The following is a 24,906-nucleotide window of genomic DNA, read 5'->3' as shown; positions in this document are numbered from 1 at the left end:
TTTTTCCATATTTGGTAACTATCATACTGGTAATGTTATATAGAGGTATCTACATTCGCGTTTCATATTGGTAATATTTTTTAATGTTGAACATCGCAACGGCCGTGGACACGATAAGTTACATGCTTCGACAGTTGGGATACCACACTCGGTCGTGATTATTTTGTGGTGTTATTCAAATGTGCAAATGCAGTTATCCGTTAAATAGAGAGCCCAAATTAAAACGAGTCACCAAAGCTTGAGGTAAGTGGATGTTTACAGAGGATAGCCCGGTAAAGTGATTAATGTACGTAATCAGCTAGATATACAGTATATGTAACGGAGGCCAGCTGAGAGCTGTAGCAAAAGACGTTACCGACACCCTCATGGTTAGAGCAGGACTGTCCACCAAATAGGACCGTTGGATGGTGGGAGTGAGACGGCCCGTTACAAATACCAGTGTGACAATTTCTTGATCGTGACATCCCTAACATTAGTTGGCTTACATTTCTGTATAAGTACGGTTTTAAGTGTAAATGACTCTGTGTAATTTGCTTAGAGTTTGTTTGTAGAGTCACTTATACTAAAATGTAGTTTAAATGTAAAAAGCTTAAAGATAAAATTGTATAGTCACTATTAACTATTGTCACATGTGGTATTGTTTGTTTTAGGACACACTTGCAGGCCACTGGATGCTGACTACTGAAGGTTAAGTTGTGTGTGACGGTGCTCATCACAGCTTCATGTCTGGCCTTCCCACTCTGTTCATAGCATGTTACATATTCAATCTTGAGTACCAGGATGGGTCAGCGTGTCTCTTGGAGTCCACTGAAAGGTATTAGTTGAACAACTTCCTTACCTGCATTTTATAGATATGTTAATGTTATATACCTGTTAAGACCTTTAAAACAATATTTCTCAACGAGAGATGGATTTTTTGGAAATTATTTAGAAGTCTCCCATATTTAACACTAGCAAGCTGATCATTTAATTCATGTGTTTTAATATAATATATTTTGTATATTTAATATATAACATTTTGTTTTTCCTGACTCTTTGTAGATATTAATCCATAGAGTGGAACAAGAGGAAGCGTCATCTAAAATGCCAGGATACAGAAGAAACAGGTTGCAGTGAACCCACTTGTTGCCGCTCTTCTAAACACAATGATGAATTTTCAGTGAAATCGATGAAAAGTCAGAAGCACACACACACACACAGATCTCATCATTGAATTACGTCATTTTAATATTCACTGTCTCTGACTGTATATGTTGTCCTCTGTTTTTCCTCTGACTATAAATATCTAGCATTATTCTCTTGTTTCTTTTCCATAGTTCTAGCTGCTTGTTGTGCTCTGATGGATCAAGATGTGGACCGTTTTACAGACTCACTTGGGCTTTGTTTTGCGATGTTGTTACATGATGGTTATGTTGGTTAACCTGTTGTTTAAACATGAATGTTTAAACATTCCTTGTTTAAAGAGCCATGTTGGCTACTATGAAGTTGTAACTGAATACAAATATTTCATGTACAACAAGGTACAAAATTTGTCTGTAATGTATTTTTGTATCAATTAAAAAATAAATAAACACTGTATATCCAGTATGAAAAACATACTGGATATACAGTGATAATGTTTTTCTTCTAAATACAGTAAATTAAAATCAAGCAATTGGCTGTAAAAAATACAGCATTATACTGTTGCTATTCAAAATTACATTTTTTACAGTAACTGGCTGGCAACCCTGCTGCCAGTAATTTACTGTAAATTTTACAGGATTTTTTTTACAGTGTACCACTCAAAGTGGAGATTTTGAGTGATACAAAAAAATCATTTTGAACCATTTAGGGTATTTCGCTTATCATCTTGTAAGGCATTAACGTCTAACGCTTAACGTCAACTCTCGTGCGGTGGACACAATCACACTTGTTTATCTGTGTGGTGTTTCCGTGGCCATTTTTTGCTCTGTTTATTGATCAAGAGCTGTCTACCGAGTACTGAAAAAACGTGTCAGACGGATTGTGGTATTTTCACTTGCAGCTATATTTACACACTTTGGCAAGTAACGTAACACGGTCTCGTTTAACACCTGCAATTTCAACAAGGATACAGCATAAATTCAATTCAAGTTTATTGATATAGCGCTTTTCACAATATGCATTGTTCCAAAGTAGCTTCACAGGGGCAAATAAGAAGAACAGAAAAACACAGAAAGGTAAAACAAAGCACAGGGCATGGTCTTTATAGAACAAATAAGATCATTCTTATAAATAATATCTAATAAATACATAATTAAATGAATGTCATCAGAGGACCAACCGTGACCCAGCAAGTCCCACTCGCCGAAAACGTTTAGGTCCAACCCGGTCCCACTCCTTGAACGACACCAGAAAACAGAGGAAAAACCGGGGAAAATAGTAATGGCATAACTTTATTCCTCTGTTGTCCGACATCGAACACAAAACAAGACCAAACGAGACCCACACAGCCACAACAAATAAAATCCCCCCACCCACAACCAACGAGCCTTCCCACTCCCCAAAAAAACCCTCCCAGCAACCTCCAATCAGGGCCACTGAATGAAGCTATAATTTAAAAACTACAACATTACATACCAATGTAACAAGGTTTAATAAAAGGAAGGAAGGAGGTGGGAACCAGCTAACATTTTATTAAAGTTTAATCACACGGAAAAATAACACGGAAGTAAAATGCCCGGTCCTCTCTAGTCTTCCTCACCACATACCCCATCGCCCCTAACAGGCCGGGCGGTATCACCGGGGAGCCAGTCTCGGCGTCCGCAGTGCTTGGGGGTATGCACCAACGAGAAAAGTGAACGGAAACGGGAGCACCAGGAGCAACAAGGACGAGAGAGGGGAGAGAGGAAAAAACTTTAGGTCCGGTTCCTCGACACACTGTCGCTCAGACCAGCCGAGAGGCTCTTCCTCGCGGTGCTATGCGGTAGTGCTGGACGTCTGGTGGACATCCTGATCCTCCTCCTCCTGGCGGTTGTCGATGGCTCCCACGAGTGAGGGCAGCTGAAAGCAAGTCAGTCCCCTGTTTCCTGCTCCTCACCTTCACGGCTGTTGGCAGCAGGATTCCGTCTCACGACCACCATGCCGACTCCTCCGCTCCCTCTTGGACGGCTTTACCACACCTCGGGCCAGGAGCAAGGCAGAGAGTTCTCCATCTCAGCTGAACCCTGCTCCAGAACCACCGCCTCGGGCAGCCGCTGGCGGAAGTCCCTCGTCCGCACTGCCCGAACTACTTAGCACCGCGAAGCCCCTCCTTCCTCCCGGGTTTCGGCACCAGTGTAACGAGGTTTAATTAAAGGAAGGAAGGAGGTGGGAACCGACAAACATAGAAATAAAGTTTAATCAAAATAAACAAACAATAACACAGAAGTAAAATGCCTTTAGCCACCTCAAAGTCGACTGCCGGCCACAAGAACATAAATTCAAATGTAAAACATATGTCCGTGCCCGGTCCTCTCTCGTCAGCAGTCCCGTCACTCATCCTCTTATGCTCCCGATTTCCTCCGTGAGATATGCGTGACCGGTGTGCGCACTGCTGATGCCAACTATTACTCATGCCACCGGCCCTGCCCCACAGCTCTCGTCCCGCCTTCCTCACCACAACCAAGTTTGTAACTTTAGCATTAATGTGACAAGAAATCCGTTTTTGCTCTTGGTTGGGGATGGAATTTCCTGAGCTGGTATGGTAAGAGGGTCGCCTTTCTCTTGGAGGTGATGGAATTGCCTGAGATGGAGCTGGGATGGTCTGTCAGTCCACAGGCTCTCGCAGGAGGATGGCACGAGATTTTCAGCTGTAGCTGCCATAATCTCTAGTTGAGGATGGGCATCCCAAGCTGGAGGCAGAAAGAGAATAATGAGCATAGCTGCTGTTCATTAACTATGCATTAAATATTTTGAAAAGTATCGGGAAGGCTATTCCAAAGTTTAGGTGCTACGTATGACAAAGCTCTACCCCCTTTGAGGGAATTAGTTATTCTAGGTGTTAAGAAGAGTCCAGAGTTTTGAGATCTTAGAGAGCGTGATGGGTTGTAATGTGATAGAAGCTCTGTTAAGTAGGTAGGTGCTAAACCGTTCAGGGCTTTGTAAGTAATTAAAAGAATTTTAAAATCAATACGATACTTAATGGGTAGCCAGTGAAGCGATTGACCTAGTAAGAACTCTGGCAGCTGCATTCTGAACTAACTGTAGTTTGTTTATCGATGATACAGGACAACCACTAAGTAGAGCATTACAATAGTCAAGCCGTGAGGTCACAAATGCATGAATAAGCTTTTCTGCATCTGCAACACATAAACTATTTCGTGATTTGGCAACATTTCTAAGGTGGAAGAAGGCTGTTTTTGTGAAATTTGAGATGTGATTTTTAAATGACAGGTTGCCGTCTAATATAACGCCTAGGTCTTTAACTGTATTTGTTGGAGTAACAGTGCAGCTTTCAATTTGCAGGTTGTAGTCAGAGATATTCTGTTTACTTGATTTTGGTGCTATAAGTAATATTTCTGTTTTGCTAGAGTTTAAAAGGAGGAAATTACTAGTCATCCAATGTTTTATGTCCTCGATGCACTCTGCCAGTTTGGATAGCTTAAAGGAATCATCTAGTCTTGATGAGATATATAGCTGAGTATCATCTGCATAACAGTGGAAGCTAATTCCATTTTTTCTAATAATGTTGCCGAGGGGCAGCATGTATATGGAGAAAAGCAAGGGTCCTAAAACCGATCCCTGAGGTAATCCATAATTTACTTGCGTACATTTACATTACATTTACATTTAGTCATTTGGCAGACGCTTTTATCCAAAGCGACTTACAGTGCACTTATTACAGGGACAATCCCCCTGGAGCAACATGGAGTAGAGTGTCTTGCTCAAGGACACACTGGTGGTGGCTGCTGGGATCGAACCAGCAACCTTTTGATTTACCAGTTTAGTGGTTTAACCCACTAGACCACCATCTCCATTAGAGAGAAGATTTGACGATTTCCCATTTAAATGGACGTATTGATATCTGTCTGTTAAGTAAGATCTGAACCATTGCAGTGCCTGTCCCTGAATACCGATATAATGGTGTAAACGATCTAGTAGTATTTTATGGTCTACAGTATCGAAAGCAGCACTAAGGTCAAGAAGGACTAAGAGTGAGATGTTACCTTTATCTGAAGCAATAAGAAGGTCATTTGTAATTCTAACGAGCGCAGTTTCAGTGCTGTGATGCGGTCTAAAGCCAGACTGAAACTTTTCGTTCATGTCATTATTTTGTAGGAAGGTACACAGTTGAGTTGACACTACTTTTTCTAGAATTTTAGACAGTACGGGAGATTTGAAATCGGTCTATAGCTTCCAAGTTCATTTGGGTCTAAATTTGTTTTTTTGATAAGAGGCTTAATTACAGCCAGCTTAAAGGGTCCTGGGACATGTCCTAGATTAATTGACGAGTTGATTATGTTACAAATGGGCTCAATTACAGCAGGTAGTAACTCTTTTAATTAAGTAGTCGGAATCGGGTCTAATAAGCATGTCGTCGGTTTGGATGTTGCAATAATTTTAATTAAACCTTCCTGATTTATAGGAGAAAAACACTCTAGCTTTTCTTTTTGGGTGACGGTTGAAACTAATTCTTCCGACACACTTGGAGGTTTGGTTTTAGCTATGTTGTCTCGTATTACTTCGATTTTATCGGTAAAAAACTTTGTGAATTCATTGCTACCAAGGTGCGGCGGAATACCCAGGTCAGGCGGAGTCTGTTTGTTTGCTAGTTTAGCAATTGTACTAAATAAAAACCTTGGATTGTTTTGTTATTTTCTATGAGGTAACAGAAGTACTCGGCTTTTGCTGCTTTTAGTGCCTTTTTGTAACAGCTTGCACTCTCTTTACATGCAATTTTAAAGACCTCTAATTGGGTTTGTTTCCATTTTCGCTCAAGTTGTGGTGTTATTATACCATGGTGCTATGATCTTTTCATTAATCCTTTTTGACTTCATAGGTGCGACCGCTTCTAATGCATTAGAGAAAGTGGTGCCCATGTTGCTGGTCATGTCATCGAGCGATTCTATATTAGTTGGAAAGGTTATTAGAGGAGTCAGATCTGGCAAGTTCTTTACGAAACTATCTTTAGTAGTTGAGGTGATTGTTCTACCCTGTCGATAACGAGATATACAACTGATTTCTGCAGTGCGCAGTGTACATGTTATAAGATGGTGATCAGAAACATCGTCGCTTTGAGGTATAATATCGATATTGGTTAGATCGGCTCCGTGAGATATAATCAAGTCTAGGGTATGATTAAGGCGATGAGTAGGTCTATTAATGTATTGTGTTACACCACAAGAGTCTAGTAGTTCTTTAAACGCCACCGCTAATGGATCGTTAGCACTATCTACGTTGATATTAAAGTACAATCAGTACTTTATCGACGTTAACCAGTAGATCCGATAAGAAGTCTGCGAACTCTATCAGAAAATTAGTGTAAGACCCAGGGGGTCTATACACCGTAACCAATGTAAGAGAGACCAATGATTTTTTACTTTTGTTTGGAACTGTTATGTTCAACACAAGCATTTCAAATGATTTAAATGTATGCATTGTTCTCCGAGTAATGGTAAGAAAGTCTCTAAAGATTGTTGCGACACTACCACCTCGACCAACCGGACGTGGCTCATGAATATAACCGTAGCTTGGTGGAGTCGACTCATTTAGACCGAAGTAATCATTTGGCTTAAGCCAGGTTTCAGTGAGGCAAAGTATATCAAAACTGTTGTCTGTGATCATTTTATTTACAATAACTGCTTTTGGATTTAGTGATCTAATATTAAGTAGCCCAAACTTTAGGCGTTGGTTTTGCTCATTAAATATATTGTCATTTGGTTTAATCATGATAAGATTTTTTCTATGACTTTTAAATAAATTATCATTTGGTTGTATTATACAGAAAGTGAAATGAGGAACACTGGACATATTTCAGGATAATACTCATCAGTGTACAAAGTAAACTCAAAATGTGAATGTTTTACTAGGTTTTGAATGAGTTAAGGTATTGCTGCCACAGGTCAAATGTGTTAAACTGGACATATTTCAGGACAACACACAATGTATCAAGTAAACTATTTAAGAAGAGAATATTCAACTATTAGAAACATTTGTGACATTGCAGTTATTTTAGCACAATAAACATCAATGTATCAAGACACTTAAAAAATAGACGTGTTAGTAGTGTCATGAATGTTTTATTCACAGCACTCAACAATCAAGATAATCAAAATAAGGGTATTTTAATGATTTGTGAATTGAATAATACACATTTACGTTAACGCCACTGTAATATTGATGTTGTCATAGTCTTGGTCTGCTTTAACTGGAAGGTTCTCCAATACACTTGAAATACATAGGAAACTATACAGAGCAGTACTACACAAGGCATTACATTTCAGATTTTCATAATTATAACACAAAACATGAGAACATACCGATTCAGAAGCTTCAAGTTCAATATAAGCCCCCATGGGATTTCTTTCAAATTCAAAATCAAGCTTTTTATGTTTAATTAGCAGGGTCACAAAAGTAACTTCGGCTTTGGATGGATAAACAATAAAATCCAATAAATAAAAAAGCCCCCTGCTATAAGTTGCCATGGAAGATGTCTTTCTTCCCATCTGGTTACAGAGAACATGGGCATGCTCAAGACTGAATTGTGAAATGAACTTCTACATTAACTTTTTAAAATTAAGTTAAATTATTTAAATAGGTTTTCTAACATTATCTGGGCGAACATTGATGAAAGATTTTGTGCTACTATGATACTTATTTCACATCGTCAATGGACTTATGTACATACCACTGTGTGACAGCTGCCATGGCCAAATAATGTCATCCAAAATAATGGTGTCCAAGTCCAGGTTTTCTGCATAAGGCATTTTCCATAACCTTGAATTGTCCCTATATGGTATGCAATGATGTGTGTGTTGTGGCAGGACAGACATGAATCTAACACGGTTTATAATTAGACCGGAGGTTGATTTATTTCACAACAGGAACACAGTGATATGGGTGAATATGTGGCGAAAGTCCTACTCCTTGAATCTCCTTCGTCAGGCACTCGTATCTTCAAGGGAAAAGAGAAAAGAGCACAAGGTAAACACACGCATCTCATAAGGAGTCATAGCTCACCGTTTTCTCCCTTTCTTCCAGGTTTCATATCTTACGGAAATGTTCGGCAGGTGTTGACGACCAGCAGGTGAGCGGGTTGATTGTCTCCGTACCCACAGCGACACTTATTGGGAAATGGGCGACTTGCCACAGTGTGTATTATATATATATATTAGTGGTGGGCCGTTAACGGAGTTAACGGCGTTAACGCAGTGAGACTCTTATCGCGCGATAAAAAAAATGTCGCCGTTAATCTATTCTCAAAGTTAGGTTGGGAGCTGGGTCTATACTACGCAAGCTATGATGACTTTCACCTTGATATTTTAGCGCGGATGTATACCAGCTTAACTGCACTGTACGGGGCGAGAACGAGATTTTTCAACTCGCGTGATTCGCGTCATTCGCGGAAGCAGAAGCCGACTCATCATCTCATAACCAGGGCTTCATTCGCGCAATTCGCGCCGCAAGTAGGTCTATTGGCTCTTTGCATTACATTTAAATCACTCGCGCTTGACACGCCATTCGCGTTTGGTCTGAACACAACATAACGTTACTGTGAAATTACCGCATCAAACGTGACGTGCTAACATGGATGCAGCTATGAAGCCGCCGGGTTTGCTTCAGGGAATATTAATTTTTAAGAAGCTTCCCAATAGAAACATCGCAAGACTAAGGTTGTTTGCACCTTGTGCAATGCGGAATTGGTTTAAAAAAACACTTTCTCTCAACAGGTACTGGTCTAGCTTTAGTTGAAACCAGTAACTTTGTATTGAGATCTAATGTATTATGGCTCCTGTATGACATATCGCTTGTTGCTCCCTCACTCTTTGTAAGTCGCTTTGGATAAAAGCGTCTGCTAAATGACTAAATGTAGATGTACTGTAGGAGCTCTTCCAGTCTCAAGTACCACACGCAAATCATCCCTTAGCTAATGCGGAAGTAAACACAAGTTCATCTTATTGAACATAATTTAATTTTCATCACCAATTATCATAGTAGAACAGCTTTCTCAAGCAGTTTGTGATGCATTTTGGAAACAGGAGATAAGCCCCTGGTCTTATGCGCCACCTGGCTTGAGAAACCCGTTCTCAAATACTTACTTTTAGTCATTATTTGGGTAGCACACATATTCTGAATGCCTTCGGCAGAATTCAAATGAGCCATTTTAATCTAGATTAATCTAGATTAATTTTGGAATTAATCTAGATTAATCTAGATTAAAAAAATTAATCTATGCCCACCACTAAGTGGTGGGCATAGATTAATTTTTATATATATATATATATATATATATATATATATACACTCTGAAAAATATATCAGCTAAATAAAAAATCACTACATCTAAATGTTTAGTGTGATGCCAATATATTTTATAATACACATGTTGCTTTATATGTTGCATAAGTGATTACTGGTGTCTTTATCTTTTAAAATCGGCGGGCAAGTGTGGAAGCCAAGTTGTTGGTCTTTTGCTGATTCCAGCGCATGGCCATGACTGTGAGCATTTCTGTGCATCCTGCAAACAGAACAAAAAAATAAGTTTATCACTCTTCTTCACAGGCGTTTCTTGTATCACTTTATCAAACTAGTGCAGTGTGTGGTTACCTTACCTGCTTTTGCTATGTGCTTTGTGGTAACAGCAATTCTCAAGAGAAATGCATTACACTGCTCCACCTCCTCGCCAAGAGTCAAACCAGGCCCCTCCTGATACGCCCCACTCCAATTTACCATCAAATAATAAAGAAAATAAATAAATCTAAGCGGCAACAATCTTATGTTTAGGTAAAGAAAATCACATGGACAGTCACATTTACTTACCTTGCATTTGAAGTCTTGAGCTTTGGACTGAAACACTGACAGAATGGCTTCATTGAGAGCAGATACTGAAGCTCAGGGCATCTCTCACTCACTCTCTGGAGGTAAGGCCAGTACTTCCATGCAACATTCATAGCAAATAATATCACCGGATGGCAAGGCATTTTTTTTGAAGGTATATAGGGTATGACAAAATCTCCCCCCTGAACATATTAAGGGCACAAAGAAGAACACCATGCCGACAACAACAAGTTCTAGGCCCTCCTCATCTACCTTGCTTGAGGACTTCTGTGATGTTTCTCGTGCTGCTGACCACTGTCCCCCACATACACCTCTTCAAGAGACCTAAAACAAGGAAGATGGTTAACAGTCAAAACAAACTCCTATGTAGGACATGCTATTTTACAAGTAAAAGTAGAAATATAGTGGTGCAAGTTGTGCAAGTTTACATGGCTGGTCGATGAATGAACAAGTCTACGAATCTTTCTACATCAAAGTCTTTGGCTATGAAGAGACCATTAAAGATGGCTTGTTCCTCTTATCTAAAAAGACATATATTGCCTTTTAATATTCGTATGATTATTATTGTGATCTTCAGCAAAGTTACTTTCAAAATGATGAACTATCAATCAAAACACTGTATTTTGTACCTTGTTGCATCAATCTATAGTGCTTACAGTTTCCATCAACAGAGACAGCAAGCATGTTTGGGGTGCATGCTGGGCAGTTAAAGTGGTCTTTCCGGACAGCCTCCCATTCCAAAAACCTTTTTCTGAAGCTGTCTGCTATGACCTTTCCAGTCTGTTTCAAAAAAGTTAAAGAGAAACATCTAATGAAGAAATTAAAGACCACTTTACATTGTAATAAGATGCTCTAAAACAGATAAAACATTGTGATGTGTGTACTCTTTCATGACCTCTGATAATAAACATCAAAGGAAAATAACCTGAAGAAGAACCTGACAGTCTACATCTCTAGCCAAAGAAATGTTTCCAAATGAAGATTTCTGTGATCAGCAAATGATATTGGGAAGAAAACATCAAAGTTAATAGCCACTTCTTAAACCTCAAAGGAGAAGATGTTGATGTCTTCATTCTTTTTTCATAAAACACTCTACATGACAAGTGCGAACTACATGACAGCACAAGTTGTTTATACACCTCTGTGGCACGGGTACAGGTCCTAGATCAGCGTCACCTGGAAAACAGGCCGGCAGCTAATCATCCACACCTGTTGCCGATTAACTGCCAGGCATAAAGAGAGCTCAGGCAGCACACTCGGTGCTCGCACTCGAGACAGAACTAACATATTATCTGTTCTACTCTGTAGATTCAAGCGAGTGATACACAAGAGACTGGACTACCTAAGGACACCAGACGGCAGCTTTTCGAGGCACCGAACTGACGCCACGGCTACAATTGTGTTTGTGCACTCTTTTGTTAATGAATTCCCCTTCGAGTTTGTTTACATCAGCCGACTTGTGTCCGTCGATTCTCTTACCCTGCCACACCTCTGACAAAGGGTCTAAATTTAACACACACACTTTCCCTAAACAGTATAAATGTTCATGTGTACTTGACCTCATATTACAATTGTGAGTTACTCTAAGATTGTCACCACAAAAACTTTCATGGCCAAAGCGAACAGTTCGTTGATCTAGCAATGAACTAAGAAATGCTTGGCTGGATATCACAGATGCTGTGATCTTCAACTCCTCAAAGGAAAATAGGATGTCTGTAGCATACACTGTTGAAAATTGCCAGTAGTTAATCTCCACTCCATGTGGCTTGACATAACTCACATTTTAACTCTTGCAAGTTGAGATCATATCGGCCTGGGAAAAGGAAAGAAATGTATATGCACACTTAATTCTGACACTAAAGATGGAAACTTTGACATCAGGAGGACACTTGTGAGGTTTCCATCAAACTTATTTGCATTTGATATTCGCATTGATGAAAACACAGCTCAGGAATATGCGCATCTGTGTCTATTTCCATCAACTGTGTAATGTGAATTAAAATGGACATTAGACTAATCAAGGTGCGTGTTCTGACCAGCTGTGGGATCAAAATGTCTCCAGGATCTATGTGTTGAGCATATCCTATTATATGAGTAGCAAAGCCATGTCATGTGTCTGTGATGTCATGTGCCTGCGCGCACAAGAATGTTAATTGTGAGCATGCGCAGAATAAAACCGTAACGGGAGTTTGTATCCTGAATCCAAAGAGAGTGGATGTCTGTCTTTATTTTTCTCCCGTGAATATTAGCCATTAGCTATTAATAGCTAACCATTCTGGTGACTGCTAAAACGATAGATTGCTGTGGAAATGACAAATGCTACAGGTTATGGGCCCTGTCATGCAGGCCACAGATGGTTCAGACTTTTATTCGACGGCGACGAGAAAAATTACGAACTCTGGCAAACAAGATTCCTCGCGCACATGGAGTTGAGAGGCCTCAGAGAAGTTATCCTGGAGGACCCACTTATAGACGAGGAAGACGAAGCAGCTCTCGCGGAAGATGAGTCTAAGAACGGAGAGGCTATAATATATTCATATAAGCCATTCGTCGTGCACATCACCCAAACAAATGACATTGTAACGTTCGGTGAGTTTAAAACAAAACTGCGAAGTTATGAGAGTACTGAAAAATATGGGAAGAGTGACGTGAATGTAGGAGGAGACAACGTGATGAAAACTAGCATAGCAACGTGGTCTCGAGGAAGAGGGACTGGAAAGAAAATCAACATGGCGGATGTCGAGTGCTACACATGCGGTAAACTGGGACACATGGCCAGAACATGTCCTGACGAATCCCAGGCAAGAAGAGAAGAACGAAAATGGGACACGCCACAACGAAGAAGGGCACGTGGTCGAGGACGAAGCCGTGACCATGTGAAGAAAGCTGATGGAGAGACGGTGACAGAGTCTACACCTTTCTGCTTCTTCAACGCGAGTGACTGTCCTGCACAAAGAACAGAAAAGAAGGGTCTGATGGTCGACTGCGGCGCAACAACGCACATGATCAACGACGCCACAAAGTTTAAAACTGTGGATAAGAGCTTCAAACCCGAGGATCACATGATCGAGCTTGCCGACGGGACCAAGGCGAGTGGGAAAGCAAAGATGAAAGGAGATGCTGAAGTCTAATTGCTGGACAGCGAGGGACGACGAGTGAGAACGAGACTCAAGCAAGCACTTTACATTCCATCATTTCCACAGAACATTTTTTCGGTTAAAGCTGCGACAGCTAACGGAGCCGAGGTACACTTCAAGGACGGTGATAACTGGCTTTTAAACGAGGATGGCACAAAGTTCAAAATGGACGTGTATGGTAGGCTGTATTACCTTAACACAGTAGAAGATGAAAATGTTGATGAAGTGTATGGTTGTCATGACATTCAAACGTGGCACAAAATACTTCGTCATTGTTATTTTGATGATGTTGTCAAATTAGAGAAAGTAGTCGAAGGAATGTCTATAAAAGGGAAACATGATAAGTCAAATCAAAACTGTGAAATATGCACACAGGGCAAGTTTACGCAAAGCAGAAATAGACAAGCAGACGCTAAAGCTACAACTGTATTAGAGCTAGTGCATACAGATCTATGCGGTCCTATTGAACCAGCAGATAAAGAAGGATACAGGTATGCGATAGCATTTACTGATGATTACAGTGGGATGATTTTTCCATATTTTATCAAAGCAAAGAGTAACACAACAAAAGCTACAGAAAAATTCATAGCAGACGTAGCTCCGTATGTAAAAATAAAGTGCATAAGGTCTGATAACGGGATGGAGTTTATGGGGCAGGAATTCCAGTCTTTACTTAGGAGTAATGGGATAAGGCACGAGACCAGTGCACCCTACTAACCTCATCAAAACGGAACTGCCGAAAGAGGTTGGAGAACCTTATTTGAGATGTCAAGATGTATGCTTTTGGAGAGTAACCTCTCAAAGCAATTATGGACATATGATGTACAGACAGCAGCTCAAATCCATAACAGGTGCTACACTAAGAGGCTATAGCAGACACCTTACCGTGTTTTTACAGGAAAGACGCCTAACCTATCTAACATGAAGATATTTGGTTCTGAGTGTTACGTGTATCAGCAGGAGAAGAAGAAACTAGATTCTAGGTGTATAAAGGGAATTTTTGTTGGCTACGATAAATATAGTCCAGCATATAACGTGTATTATTCTGAGACAGGAAAAGTCCTAAAACATAGGCTGGTCAAATTCATTACTAAAGGTAGCGCAGATTGCCAAACTCAGACAGATTATGACGTGGAGGATGACATTGAGAGTTATGGAGATGCACTACCAAAAGTAATCAACCAGGCTCAGGCAGAGCCTAAGGAAAGTGAAGAGTCCATTGTTGAGGAGACTGACAAGGCAGGTCAAACCCAAACAGATAGTACTCGGAGAGAACAGGAAGAAATGAGGTATCCTACAAGACGGAGAAAAGCTCCAGAATACTTAAAGGAGTACCAGTGTAAAGCTGAGTGTAATGATGACGAAAGTGAAAATGTAGATTATTTCTATAGAGTGGCTTTTGATTTACCGAAAACATTTGAAGAGGCTATGGATTCTAAGAAATCAAAAATGTGGGTTGACGCAATGAAAGAGGAAATTAATTCTTTAACAGAGAATGAGACTTTCATTCTAACTACACTGCCAAGAGGAAAACAAGCAGTGGGAGGTCGTTGGGTATACACTGTAAAAGAGAGCCCAAATGGATCTGAGACTTGTAAAGCCAGATGTTGCGAAAGGGTATGGTCAAGTAAAAGGAATTGACTATAAAGAGACTTTTTCACCAACAGCTAACATGACATCTGTAAGAGCATTGATGCAGGTGGCTGTACAAGAGGATCTTACCCTACATCAAATGGATGTAAAAACTGCTTACCTCCATGCTCCTATGGACTGTGAGGTATATATGGAGCAACCGGAAGGTTTTGAGATCAAGTCAAAAACATGAGAACACTTAGTGTGTAAACTCAATAAATCATTGTATGGTTTAAAACAGTCAGGGCGTAACTGGAACATGTTATTGCATGATCACCTGATAGAAAATGGTTTTGTACAAAATTATGCTGATCATTGTGTCTACAGCAGAGAATCTGACGGAGAAAAAGTGATTCTGTTAGTATGGGTAGACGACTAAATCATAGAGGCGAGTAACAACACTTTACTCCTTGATGCAAAAGAAATGTTGAAGAAAAGGTTTAAGATGAAAGATATGGGTCCACTTAAACACTTTTTGGGCATTGACTTTAAACAAAGTGAAGGAGAGATCAAGATGACTCAAAAGAGACACATAGAGAGGATGTTGGCAAAATTTGGAATGTCCGACTGCAAACCAAGGTCCACCCCATGTGAGCAAAAGTTAAATTTTGACAATGAGGGAGAGGTTATTGATTCAACAGGGTACAGAGAGATAGTTGGTAGCTTAATATACATTATGACATGTACTAGACCTGATCTAAGCTGGATTGTGAGCAAACTATCACAACATCTAGCAGAACCAAAGAAACAGCATTGGGCTAAGCTAAACATTTACATTTACATTTTGTCATTTAGCAGACGCTTTTATCCAAAGCGACTTACAAGTGGGGTAGATAATGGAAGCAATAAGGACAGCATAAGTACAACAAAAGCATAAGTGCAATCAAAAAGAAGACTAGTCTCATATAGCCTAACATCTATTAAGATACTTAAAGGGTACTATGGATCAAGAACTACACTTCCAAAAATGTGATAGAAGCTTACAACTTGAGGGGTACAGTGACGCTGATTGGGCAGCTGATATAAATGACAGGAAGAGTACAACTGGATACTGTTTCAGCTTAAATGAGAATGGTCCAGTTATATCGTGGAAGAGTAGGAAACAGCCAACGGTAGCACTATAAACCTGTGAAGCTGAGTATATGGCATTAGCAGCCACTTCTCAAGAGAGTATGTACCTTGTACAACTACTTAAAGGGATAGATAGTAATAGCCTGCATGTACCAGTCAAAATATACGAGGACAATCAGGGGGCGATAGCTTTATCAAAGAACCCAGTATGCAGACAGAGAAGCAAACACGTGGATATAAAGTATCACTTTGTACGGTCAGCACACACAGAAGGGGTAATATCTATAGAGTACTGTCCTACTGCAGACATGGTAGCTGATGTCTTTACCAAGCCAATGACGAAGGCTAAGTTTGACAAGTTCAAGAGGTATTTATTTGGAGAGTAACATAAATTGGCAGAGAAGTTTTGTTATTGTTTTTGTAGAAAAACTGCCAAAATGTAAAATGTTTAATTTTGAAAATTAAACATATATATATATATATTTTTGTTTTGTTTATCACTACAGATAGCTATAAACATGTCTTTGAGTGGGAGTGTTGAGCATATCCTATTATATGAGTAGCAAAGCCATGTCATGTGTCTGTGATGTCATGTGCCTGCACGCACAAGAATGTTAATTGTGAGCATGCGCAGAATAAAAGCGTAACGGGAGTTCGTATCCTAAATCCAAAGAGAGTGGATGTCTGTTTTATTTTTCTCCCGTGAATATTAGCCATTAGCTAGTAATAGCTAACCATTCTGGTGACTGCTAAAACGATAGATTGCTGTGGAAATGACAAATGCTACACTATGGATAGAAACATGGTAAATGTGCATATGTGCTAATTAAACTGTTTCCATCAACTTTAATTGCATTATGACTTATTCACCTAAAGAGTTTATCCACCCCCTCAAGCGAATCAAATTTTAAATTTCCATTAAGGGACTGATCCGCATCTGCAGGTGTTTCCAATTGAATTTCTTATGTGCATTACTGAAATTCGAATTAACAAATTGGATGGATTACTCCTTAAATACTTTTAAAGGCGGGGTAACGATTTCTGTATCACACTTAGTCAGGCCGATTACCAAGACAAACTTGTAGCCAATCACCAGTAAGGTGCACAGTGCACAGGACGGACATTAGCTGAGCCAAGCGCTGATAAAAGCAGAAGAGTATTGATGTGTTTGTTTTTGATTTGAACATCAACAACGGCTAAGAGACACCCTGCCTGTAAGGACTTAAATACAAAGGGCTGAACAAGGTAGTAAAGAACGGGTGAGCGGAAATGACGCGCATCCCCAAAGTTCTTCTTACCATTTATTGTAATCAACCACAGCAATGGGTTTTCCAGTGATGACACTTAAGCTCAAAGGACAGCTACATATTCTCTCTGGCATCTCCAAGGGTACAAGACACACTTAAAAAAAGAAGCATTTATGAGAAAAGTTTGAGGATAGAAGATAACGACTAACATACATATTTACTGTCAGCTTTTTAAGACCTGATATTCTTCATGGCTTCATCGACTGATCAGAAATTATTTAGGTTTTAGAATTTAGTTTTCCCACAGTGAGCGCTTTAGCTCTTGAAGGAAAGACTCTGTTTAAACAATGGACAGTATTCAAAAACAACAGGTTATTCAACAACAGAGTAAATCAATGAACAACAGTCATTCTGAAGTGTGTATTAACTGTTTTATCTATCGTACTAACACAAAAATATATAAATGTATATTACATTCCTATTATAAATTAACACACTGTTTTCAGTCTAGGGAAAAGATAGGACATACCAGCGTTTATGTGAGAGAAAGTCATTGGTCTTTTCCACACAGGTTTCCAAAGCCCTGAAAGGGGAACCACCTCTATGTCCAGTTTGTCTTTTGCTTAGAAATGTAGCAAAAGAATACAATTAGAAACAAATACATTTACATTTATTCATTTGGCAGACGCTTTTATCCAAAGCCACGTACAAGTCGGGTCCAACTCTCTAACCACTAGGCCACAACTGACCCAACCTACATTACCATGACTGCCTTTTAAACATAATGACACAAAGTTTTAGCATTGCTTTTCCTTATAGTTCGTAAAGTAAGTATGTAAAATAATAATAATCATGTATTTTCTAATTCAGACCCATAACTTGGTGACATATTATATATATTTTATAGATATGTAATCTAGATTTTAATTAGCCAGAATGCAAAAAAGTCTGACCTGCTTGCTTTCTGGAGATTCTTGGCCTCCCATCAATAATGTTCCCTCCACTGTCCCTCTTAACCCACCTCACAGATGGCTGGCTGGAGGATGGCTGGATGGATGATGCTGCCTCTTGTTGCATGTGGATGACCTCATGCAGCCTTTGGAGTTCATCCATGTCTTCTGCCTTGTTGACAAGACTGTTGACCTTCTCCAAGAGCTGTTTCAGCTTAGGATCTGACATAGTGCACAAGAATACGCAAAAGTGCACAAGAACAAACACACCACTAAGAGGGGAGAGGACAGGACGGGAGGGAAGGGAATAGATAGGCAGAGATAGAGAACAATAAAAAAAGGAGAACAGGGAGAAAGACAATACAAACATAGCTCTTAAAAGTAACTTTTTTAGTCAGCTGCTATATATTAGTAGATAAATTGTATTTGAGAATCTGTTGATAAAAATAAAATTAAATCAGTATAACTAAACAACACATTACAATACACTAACACACAAGGCGTTCAGGTTTAGGTCCCCACCGGGATATAAAAACATGGCCACACTCACACATGCACGCACATACACGCACGCACACACACACACACACACATTACATCTGAAGACAGAGTTTCGATTGTGTTTACATGTCTATGTCTATGTCTATAGGTTCTATGCAGACACTTACCTATATTATAATTATGAATATGGCAGTAGAATGTGGCATAACTCGTTAGCAACTAGCTATTTAGTAGCAACAAAGAATATCATGTTTGAAATCAGAAATGCCTTCACACCTATTTTAATTTTGTCACCAACAGAGCCTAACCCTTGGCTAACTTTTATCTAACAATGTGTAGCAGAATGCGCACATTTCATTTTGTGCAACAAGTTTATATTATGCTCATCTCAATACCATGACATCACTACAGTGTGCTAAAATATTACCAAACACAAAAACACAACAACTGGCAACAACTTTATGGCATGAGGTGGTTGTTTTTGTTTAGGCAAATATCTAATATGTCTCATTCTAGATTGAGTGCAATACTTATGAATGGAAATCAAAAAACGCAACGGTGCTTGGGATCATCGCATGCAATGATGTATCACTGCTGAAGTAGTTGATTGTCCAACGTGAAGTAGGATACAGATGCAAGAACAATCATTATTACAATTATTATTATAACAATACTAACTATTATTATTATATACAACAGTTAGGTCCGGTCAAACTATTTATCAATTTCTGATTGGATGTTTGGATCTTTTGACGGGCAGACGATAAACGAAGGTAAATGAAAACTAAACGGTAAAAAACACAATTTTATGTCTTAAAACTTCGTTAGTTGGTAATGGAGCTGTTGTATAAAAGCAATATAACAAATATTCCAGGCAAAACACTTTTTATAAAGAGCGCAAATCGATTTTGAGCCCCTGGATGCGTCAAAATCCAACGTTGAGGGACCCATTTGAAAAAAGATTATCCTCTGTAGCCTAAAAGCTGTTGTATTTTTATCAAAAGATAATGCCTACATCTAGCCAAGATATTTTTGTGTTGATGATCATGAAAATCAAAACTTTCCAGCACATGCGAGAGATTCGTTAGTTGACCCCCGCGTCAGAATCCAAAGGTGAGGGATTTACATTGAAGAGTATCGGACAGACATTTACATTGAAAAGAGACACAAAGGGGTTACCTACTGCCTCGGATGTTGACGCCAGGGGGCAATGACCAAACTTCGATACATGACGATGAGGGGTGAGACCATGTTAGTTGGACACTTGACGGGTCAGAGGTCACTGAAGGGGTTCACACCATTGAAGAGAGTGAGCAGGACGGCCGATACAGCCGCAGTAGCATCCTGACCCTCAGCAAAGCACGCTGGGAAGAGAGAGGGGTGTATGTTTGTAGAGTCAAACACCATAAACAAGATTCACAATAGCGGCTGTGAGTGTTGATGAGTCGTATCTGAGTGTCAGACATCATTCATGAGTCTAGTGCAGCAGATCAATACTGAAAGAGAGCTCGTGTGTCAAAGCACTGTGACATCTTTCAATGTGCTGTGTTTACTGAAACATTCAATAAAGCTTCTGAACATGTTACATTTGTGTCTAACAGCTTCATTCAGACAACAGAGAAAATCACATGTGTGTTTGTGCAGGAATGTCCTGTATCATGATTCTTAATAGTTTTAATAGTTGTGTAAAGGTTCATGTAGCAGTAAATGTGAAATGCAGGTGTTGTGTTGTGAACATGATCTCTGGAGACAGAGCTGATCTATTCTGAGAACATCAGAGTCTCTTCATCCTGTCAATGCAAATGTGATTTTCAGCTCAACACTCTCAGTGTCACTTTTGTATTGGTTCAATCATCTGAACTGAAACACACAAGTTTCACTTCTTTATTGTTAGTGGTTTTATTATGTCATTAAAGTTCACACATGAATATTATGTATAAAATTATACTTTGTGCTGTAAATGCACTTCTCAGCCTATATTCATACTGTAAACCAAAAACACAATATATTTATTACTATGTTATAAAGTTGTGTGTGCACATATATGATTGATATAAATCATGAATTTAACTAAAATAATATTCTGATCAAAATGTAAATGTAGTTTTTCTCTTGACTGGTGTGAACACTGAACTCTCTGGACAAATGTTGTGATGATGAACAGCTGCTGTTTGTGCATCTGATCATAATGTTTATCTCAAAAAAATTAGATGTTTTAGTTAGAAGATGTCACACAAACAAAGAAAAAGATCTTATATAAAGGAGTCAATAATATTAATTATGGAAACTAGAAAAAAAAACTATAACCATGCTAAAATAATATAATATGTCAGTATAAATGTTAAAGTAATTTTAGATTATCTTCATAATTAAAAAAAACAGTGCTGTGTTATTAGTGATCAGTGTTGTGTGTGTGTGTGTTTATGTGTGTGTTGTATGATCAGCTGCAGTATGTGTCAGGTGTATCAGTGCAGTCACTGTTCAGTCTGACGGAGGTTTTTGTACGACTCTTTATCACTGTGTCAACACTGGACCACTGTGATAACTCTGACAGTAATAATCTCCTGAATCTTCAGTCTGAACTCCACTGATGCTCAGAGTAAAATCTTTTCCAGTATTTATTGTTCCACTGCCACTGAATCTAGATGATACTCCAGAATAGAGGCTTTTGATGTCATATATGAGGAGTTTAGGAGCTTCTCCAGGTTTCTGTTGATACCAGGCTAAGTCATCGCTATTAATTCCTACATCTATATGACACTCTATTGTAGCTGTTTGTCCCTGTTGAACACTTTTCACTCTAGGTTGAGTCAGAGTAACTCCTCTGGATTCTGAAAACACAAAATATAAACAATTTGTGTATTAAACTGTATTAACATCATATACTAAAACAAGCAAAACAAATACAGCAGAAATAAAAACAAGTCAGATTAAGTCTTCATGTCTCACCTGTAATAAACACTGTGAGTGTCCAGATGAAGATGATGCTGAAAGTCATTGTTGTTCTTGTTGGTTTGTGTGATGATGAAGATTGTGTTGTGTTGTGTTGTCAGTCATGAAGTGTTAAACTCACAGCACTATAAACACTCTCAGAGCACTGAAGCACGTGATCACAATGCAAACTCACTCTCTACATGTATCATTTACCTCAACACAGACAAACACTGGACTTGTGATGTGTTCTGTATCTTTAAGATCATGTGAATATTGTGTGTTATGTGTAATATAAATAATGTGTATGTTTTAATAAAGATACTTGTATATGTCATGTGCATATGTTTCTTATGTTATTGATTATGATGATGTATTTATATCATCATATCGTTACATCATCAATTTGACTGTATTGTTTTGATTTTCAATATTGTTTCCTTGTTCATACTTTCAGGATTGAGGTCATGAGAGTCAGATATGAGAATTAAAACTTTGCATCAGTGAGAATTCTCAGGTTTTGTAAAAGCCTTTGTTAAATAAGATCATATTTTTGTCATAAATAATCAGAAGATTAAATGTAATGTGTATGATGTGTGAATGTGTGAATGTGTGATAAAGTGTAAAGATGTGTTTGTGATGTGTTTATAGTTCAGTTACTGAAGCGTTCAGAGGTTTTTGTACAGTCGCTCTATTAGTTTGTATCAATGTGGGTGACTTTCGGCAGCGGCACCAGACTGGATGTTGGCAGTAAGTAAAAACATTCAATAATAATATAATAGATTTCTGTTTTCACATGTAAAGATCAACTATGAAATATAAAAATATATAAATATGATTTTACATATTCATGTGGTTTGAAAAATGACTTTGTACAATTGCAATTACAAATCTGATACAGAGCCCCTGGGGTTTTTTCTTCTTAATATTGTGAGTAAAGATTTAGAAATGTTTAAGGATTTATGCAAAATTATGTTTTTTTAACATGTTCAAAGTATGAAAACAAGTATTTGAATGTGGATTAAAATTATTTGCACAGTTTCCTATTCTGATTATGTTTTGCTCATTTTTGTAAAACAATAATAGTTTTAGTGTGCTCTAAAATGTATAAAACTTGCATCGTGAAAAAATAACATCAAATGAAATGTATTCTGTGTTACAAAAACTATTTAAATTGCATTTATTTATTATTGTTAGGTTATGTTTTTCCAAAACCAATTATTTGACTCTTTGACTTTTATATGCTGTTAAAACTTTTTCACCTTAGTTGATGTTACAGGTAGTTTCTTTATTTCTACTTTAATCCTTAATCATAATAAAAATAATAATATAAATAAATGTCACAACAGTAATACTGTATGTTTTCCACACTGATCATTTCTAAAATCATAAATCATTTAGAAACATAATTTTTTGTGATTCAGAGCACTTGAAACATTTTAAATATTGTATGAACATTTAGATCAACATGAATGAAAGAGAAATTTTACAGAATATTTCATCTTTATTTATTTATTATTAGGATCTTATTATGAAGTTGTTTGTTTCTCTCTGTGAGTTTGTGACTATTGTGTGTTTGTCAGGCTTCACTCGTCCTAAAGTGAGCGTCCTGCCGCCCTCCAGTGAAGAGATTTCCACAAAGAAAACAGCAACACTGATGTGTGTGCTCAACAAGGGTTTCCCCTCAGACTGGAGTGTGATGTGGAAGGTGGACGGGAGCAGCAGATCTCAGGACAGCAGTGTTGGGCTCCTGGAGAAGGACGGTCTGTACAGCTGGAGCAGCAGTCTGACTCTCTCTGAGCAGGAGTGGAGCTCAGTGCTCTCAGTGAGCTGTGAGGCCAAACACAAAGATCCCAGTCATACAGTAACTGGAGAATTCAGGAGAGATGATGAGTGTTCACACTAGACTCTCTCTCTCTCTCTCTCTCTCTCTCCTCTGAATTCTGTTCTCATCTGAGTCTCACTCATGTCTCTCATGTGTTTCTACATTCATTCTCTCTCTCATCTGACATCTGTTCTGCTTTTCACAAACAACATCACAAACCAGTGCATGTGTGCTTTATTCATTCACTGCTGATTGTGTTTCATTAAAATTCATCAAATAAAATCATATTGAATCTTCATGACTCATTTTGTCTTTTGTGACAGATCAGAACATCATCTCTTTATTATAAATAAACATCACTCAATGAACCATGAAAACACCTGCAGATGAAGTCAATTTCTAAAGCAAACTGTCAAATGAATAACCACAAGTCACTTTCACTTGTTTGACACGTTATTCATGAGTTGGTCTCATACACATCATACTGACCTTATGAATGTATTATTATCAACTCTTCACTCTGATATACGACATATTTAGTTAACATGGGAAAAATAAACAAATATCTATAAAAAATCTACTTATAAATGAAATCTGTTTTACAAGTGTTTACATGCATAACATTTAGATGGAAGTTTGACCTTCTAGTCAGGTTGTCTTCCAGTTTCTTGTGGACACGGTCATGACAGTCTCATATGTGAATCCTTGACAGCCAGGTTTCTTGTGTGCAGTGACATCACCATCTATAGTTCGTCTACACTGTTAGGCCCGATGTAACTTCAAATTAAACTGTTTAATTGCAACACACTTTAATTATTTAAGATTTAGTGTAGTACTGTAAAAATGTATGTATCTTCTACTACTTCTGCAGGCATAGTCGAATGTGGGTAAAACTTTAAGTTTAATGGATTCAATAAAAAAGTTTTCGACTGACCACGCCCCCTACCCCCTCGCTGGTTGGCATTTGTGAGCAGATTGGACGACGGCATTTTCTTGTAGTTCCAGCAAAGTTGAGTTGTCTGTTAGTAAGAAACATTTTTGTCTATGGCTGTTGTTTATAACTCATACATTAAGTATGTTTCGTTTCTATACGACTCAAGTGGTGATTTTGAGTGATTTAGGGAAATTTAGGGTATTTGGCTTTTCATCTTGTAGGGCGTTAACGTGTAACGCTTAACTTCAACTCTCGTGCGGTGGAAACAATCACACTTGTTTATCTATGTGGTGTTTCCCTGGCCATTTTTTGCTCTGTTTATTGATCAGGAGCTGTCTTTCGAGCACTGAAAACAAGCGTCAGACAGATTGTGGGTTTTTTCACTTGCAACTATATTTACACACTTTGGCAAGTAATGTAACACAGTCTCTTTTAACCCCTGCATTTTCAACAAGGATACAGCATAAATTCAATTCAAGTTTATTGATATAGCGCTTTTCACAATATACATTGTTCCAAAGCAGCTTTACAGGGGCATATGAGAAGAACAGAAAAACACAGAAAGGTAAAACAAAGCACAGGGCATGGTGTTTATAGAATAAATAAGATCATTCTTATAAATAATATCTAGCAAATTAAAAATTCAATTAATGTCATCAGAGGACCACCCGCGACCCAGCAA

At 38.5% G+C, this 24,906-nt stretch overlaps 2 gene segments (V, D, J or C); one reads left to right on the top strand and one right to left on the bottom strand.

The window, feature by feature from the left end:
- Nucleotides 1–20,641: 20,641 nt before the first annotated feature.
- LOC130414224 (immunoglobulin kappa variable 1D-13-like) lies at nucleotides 20,642–21,572 on the bottom strand. The segment is given in 2 exon segments: nucleotides 20,642–21,365; nucleotides 21,484–21,572. Coding segments are annotated over 2 exon segments (366 nt in total).
- Nucleotides 21,573–22,172: 600 nt separating this feature from the next.
- Nucleotides 22,173–23,371, top strand: LOC130414729 (immunoglobulin kappa constant-like). The segment is given in 2 exon segments: nucleotides 22,173–22,215; nucleotides 23,049–23,371. Coding segments are annotated over 2 exon segments (366 nt in total).
- Nucleotides 23,372–24,906: the final 1,535 nt, after the last annotated feature.

The sequence above is a fragment of the Triplophysa dalaica genome, chromosome 24, assembly GCF_015846415.1.
Source record: "Triplophysa dalaica isolate WHDGS20190420 chromosome 24, ASM1584641v1, whole genome shotgun sequence".
Classification (NCBI taxonomy): Eukaryota; Metazoa; Chordata; class Actinopteri; order Cypriniformes; family Nemacheilidae; genus Triplophysa; species Triplophysa dalaica.
The sequence above is the reverse complement of the archived record's forward strand: the minus strand, read 5'-3'. Positions and strand labels throughout refer to the sequence as shown.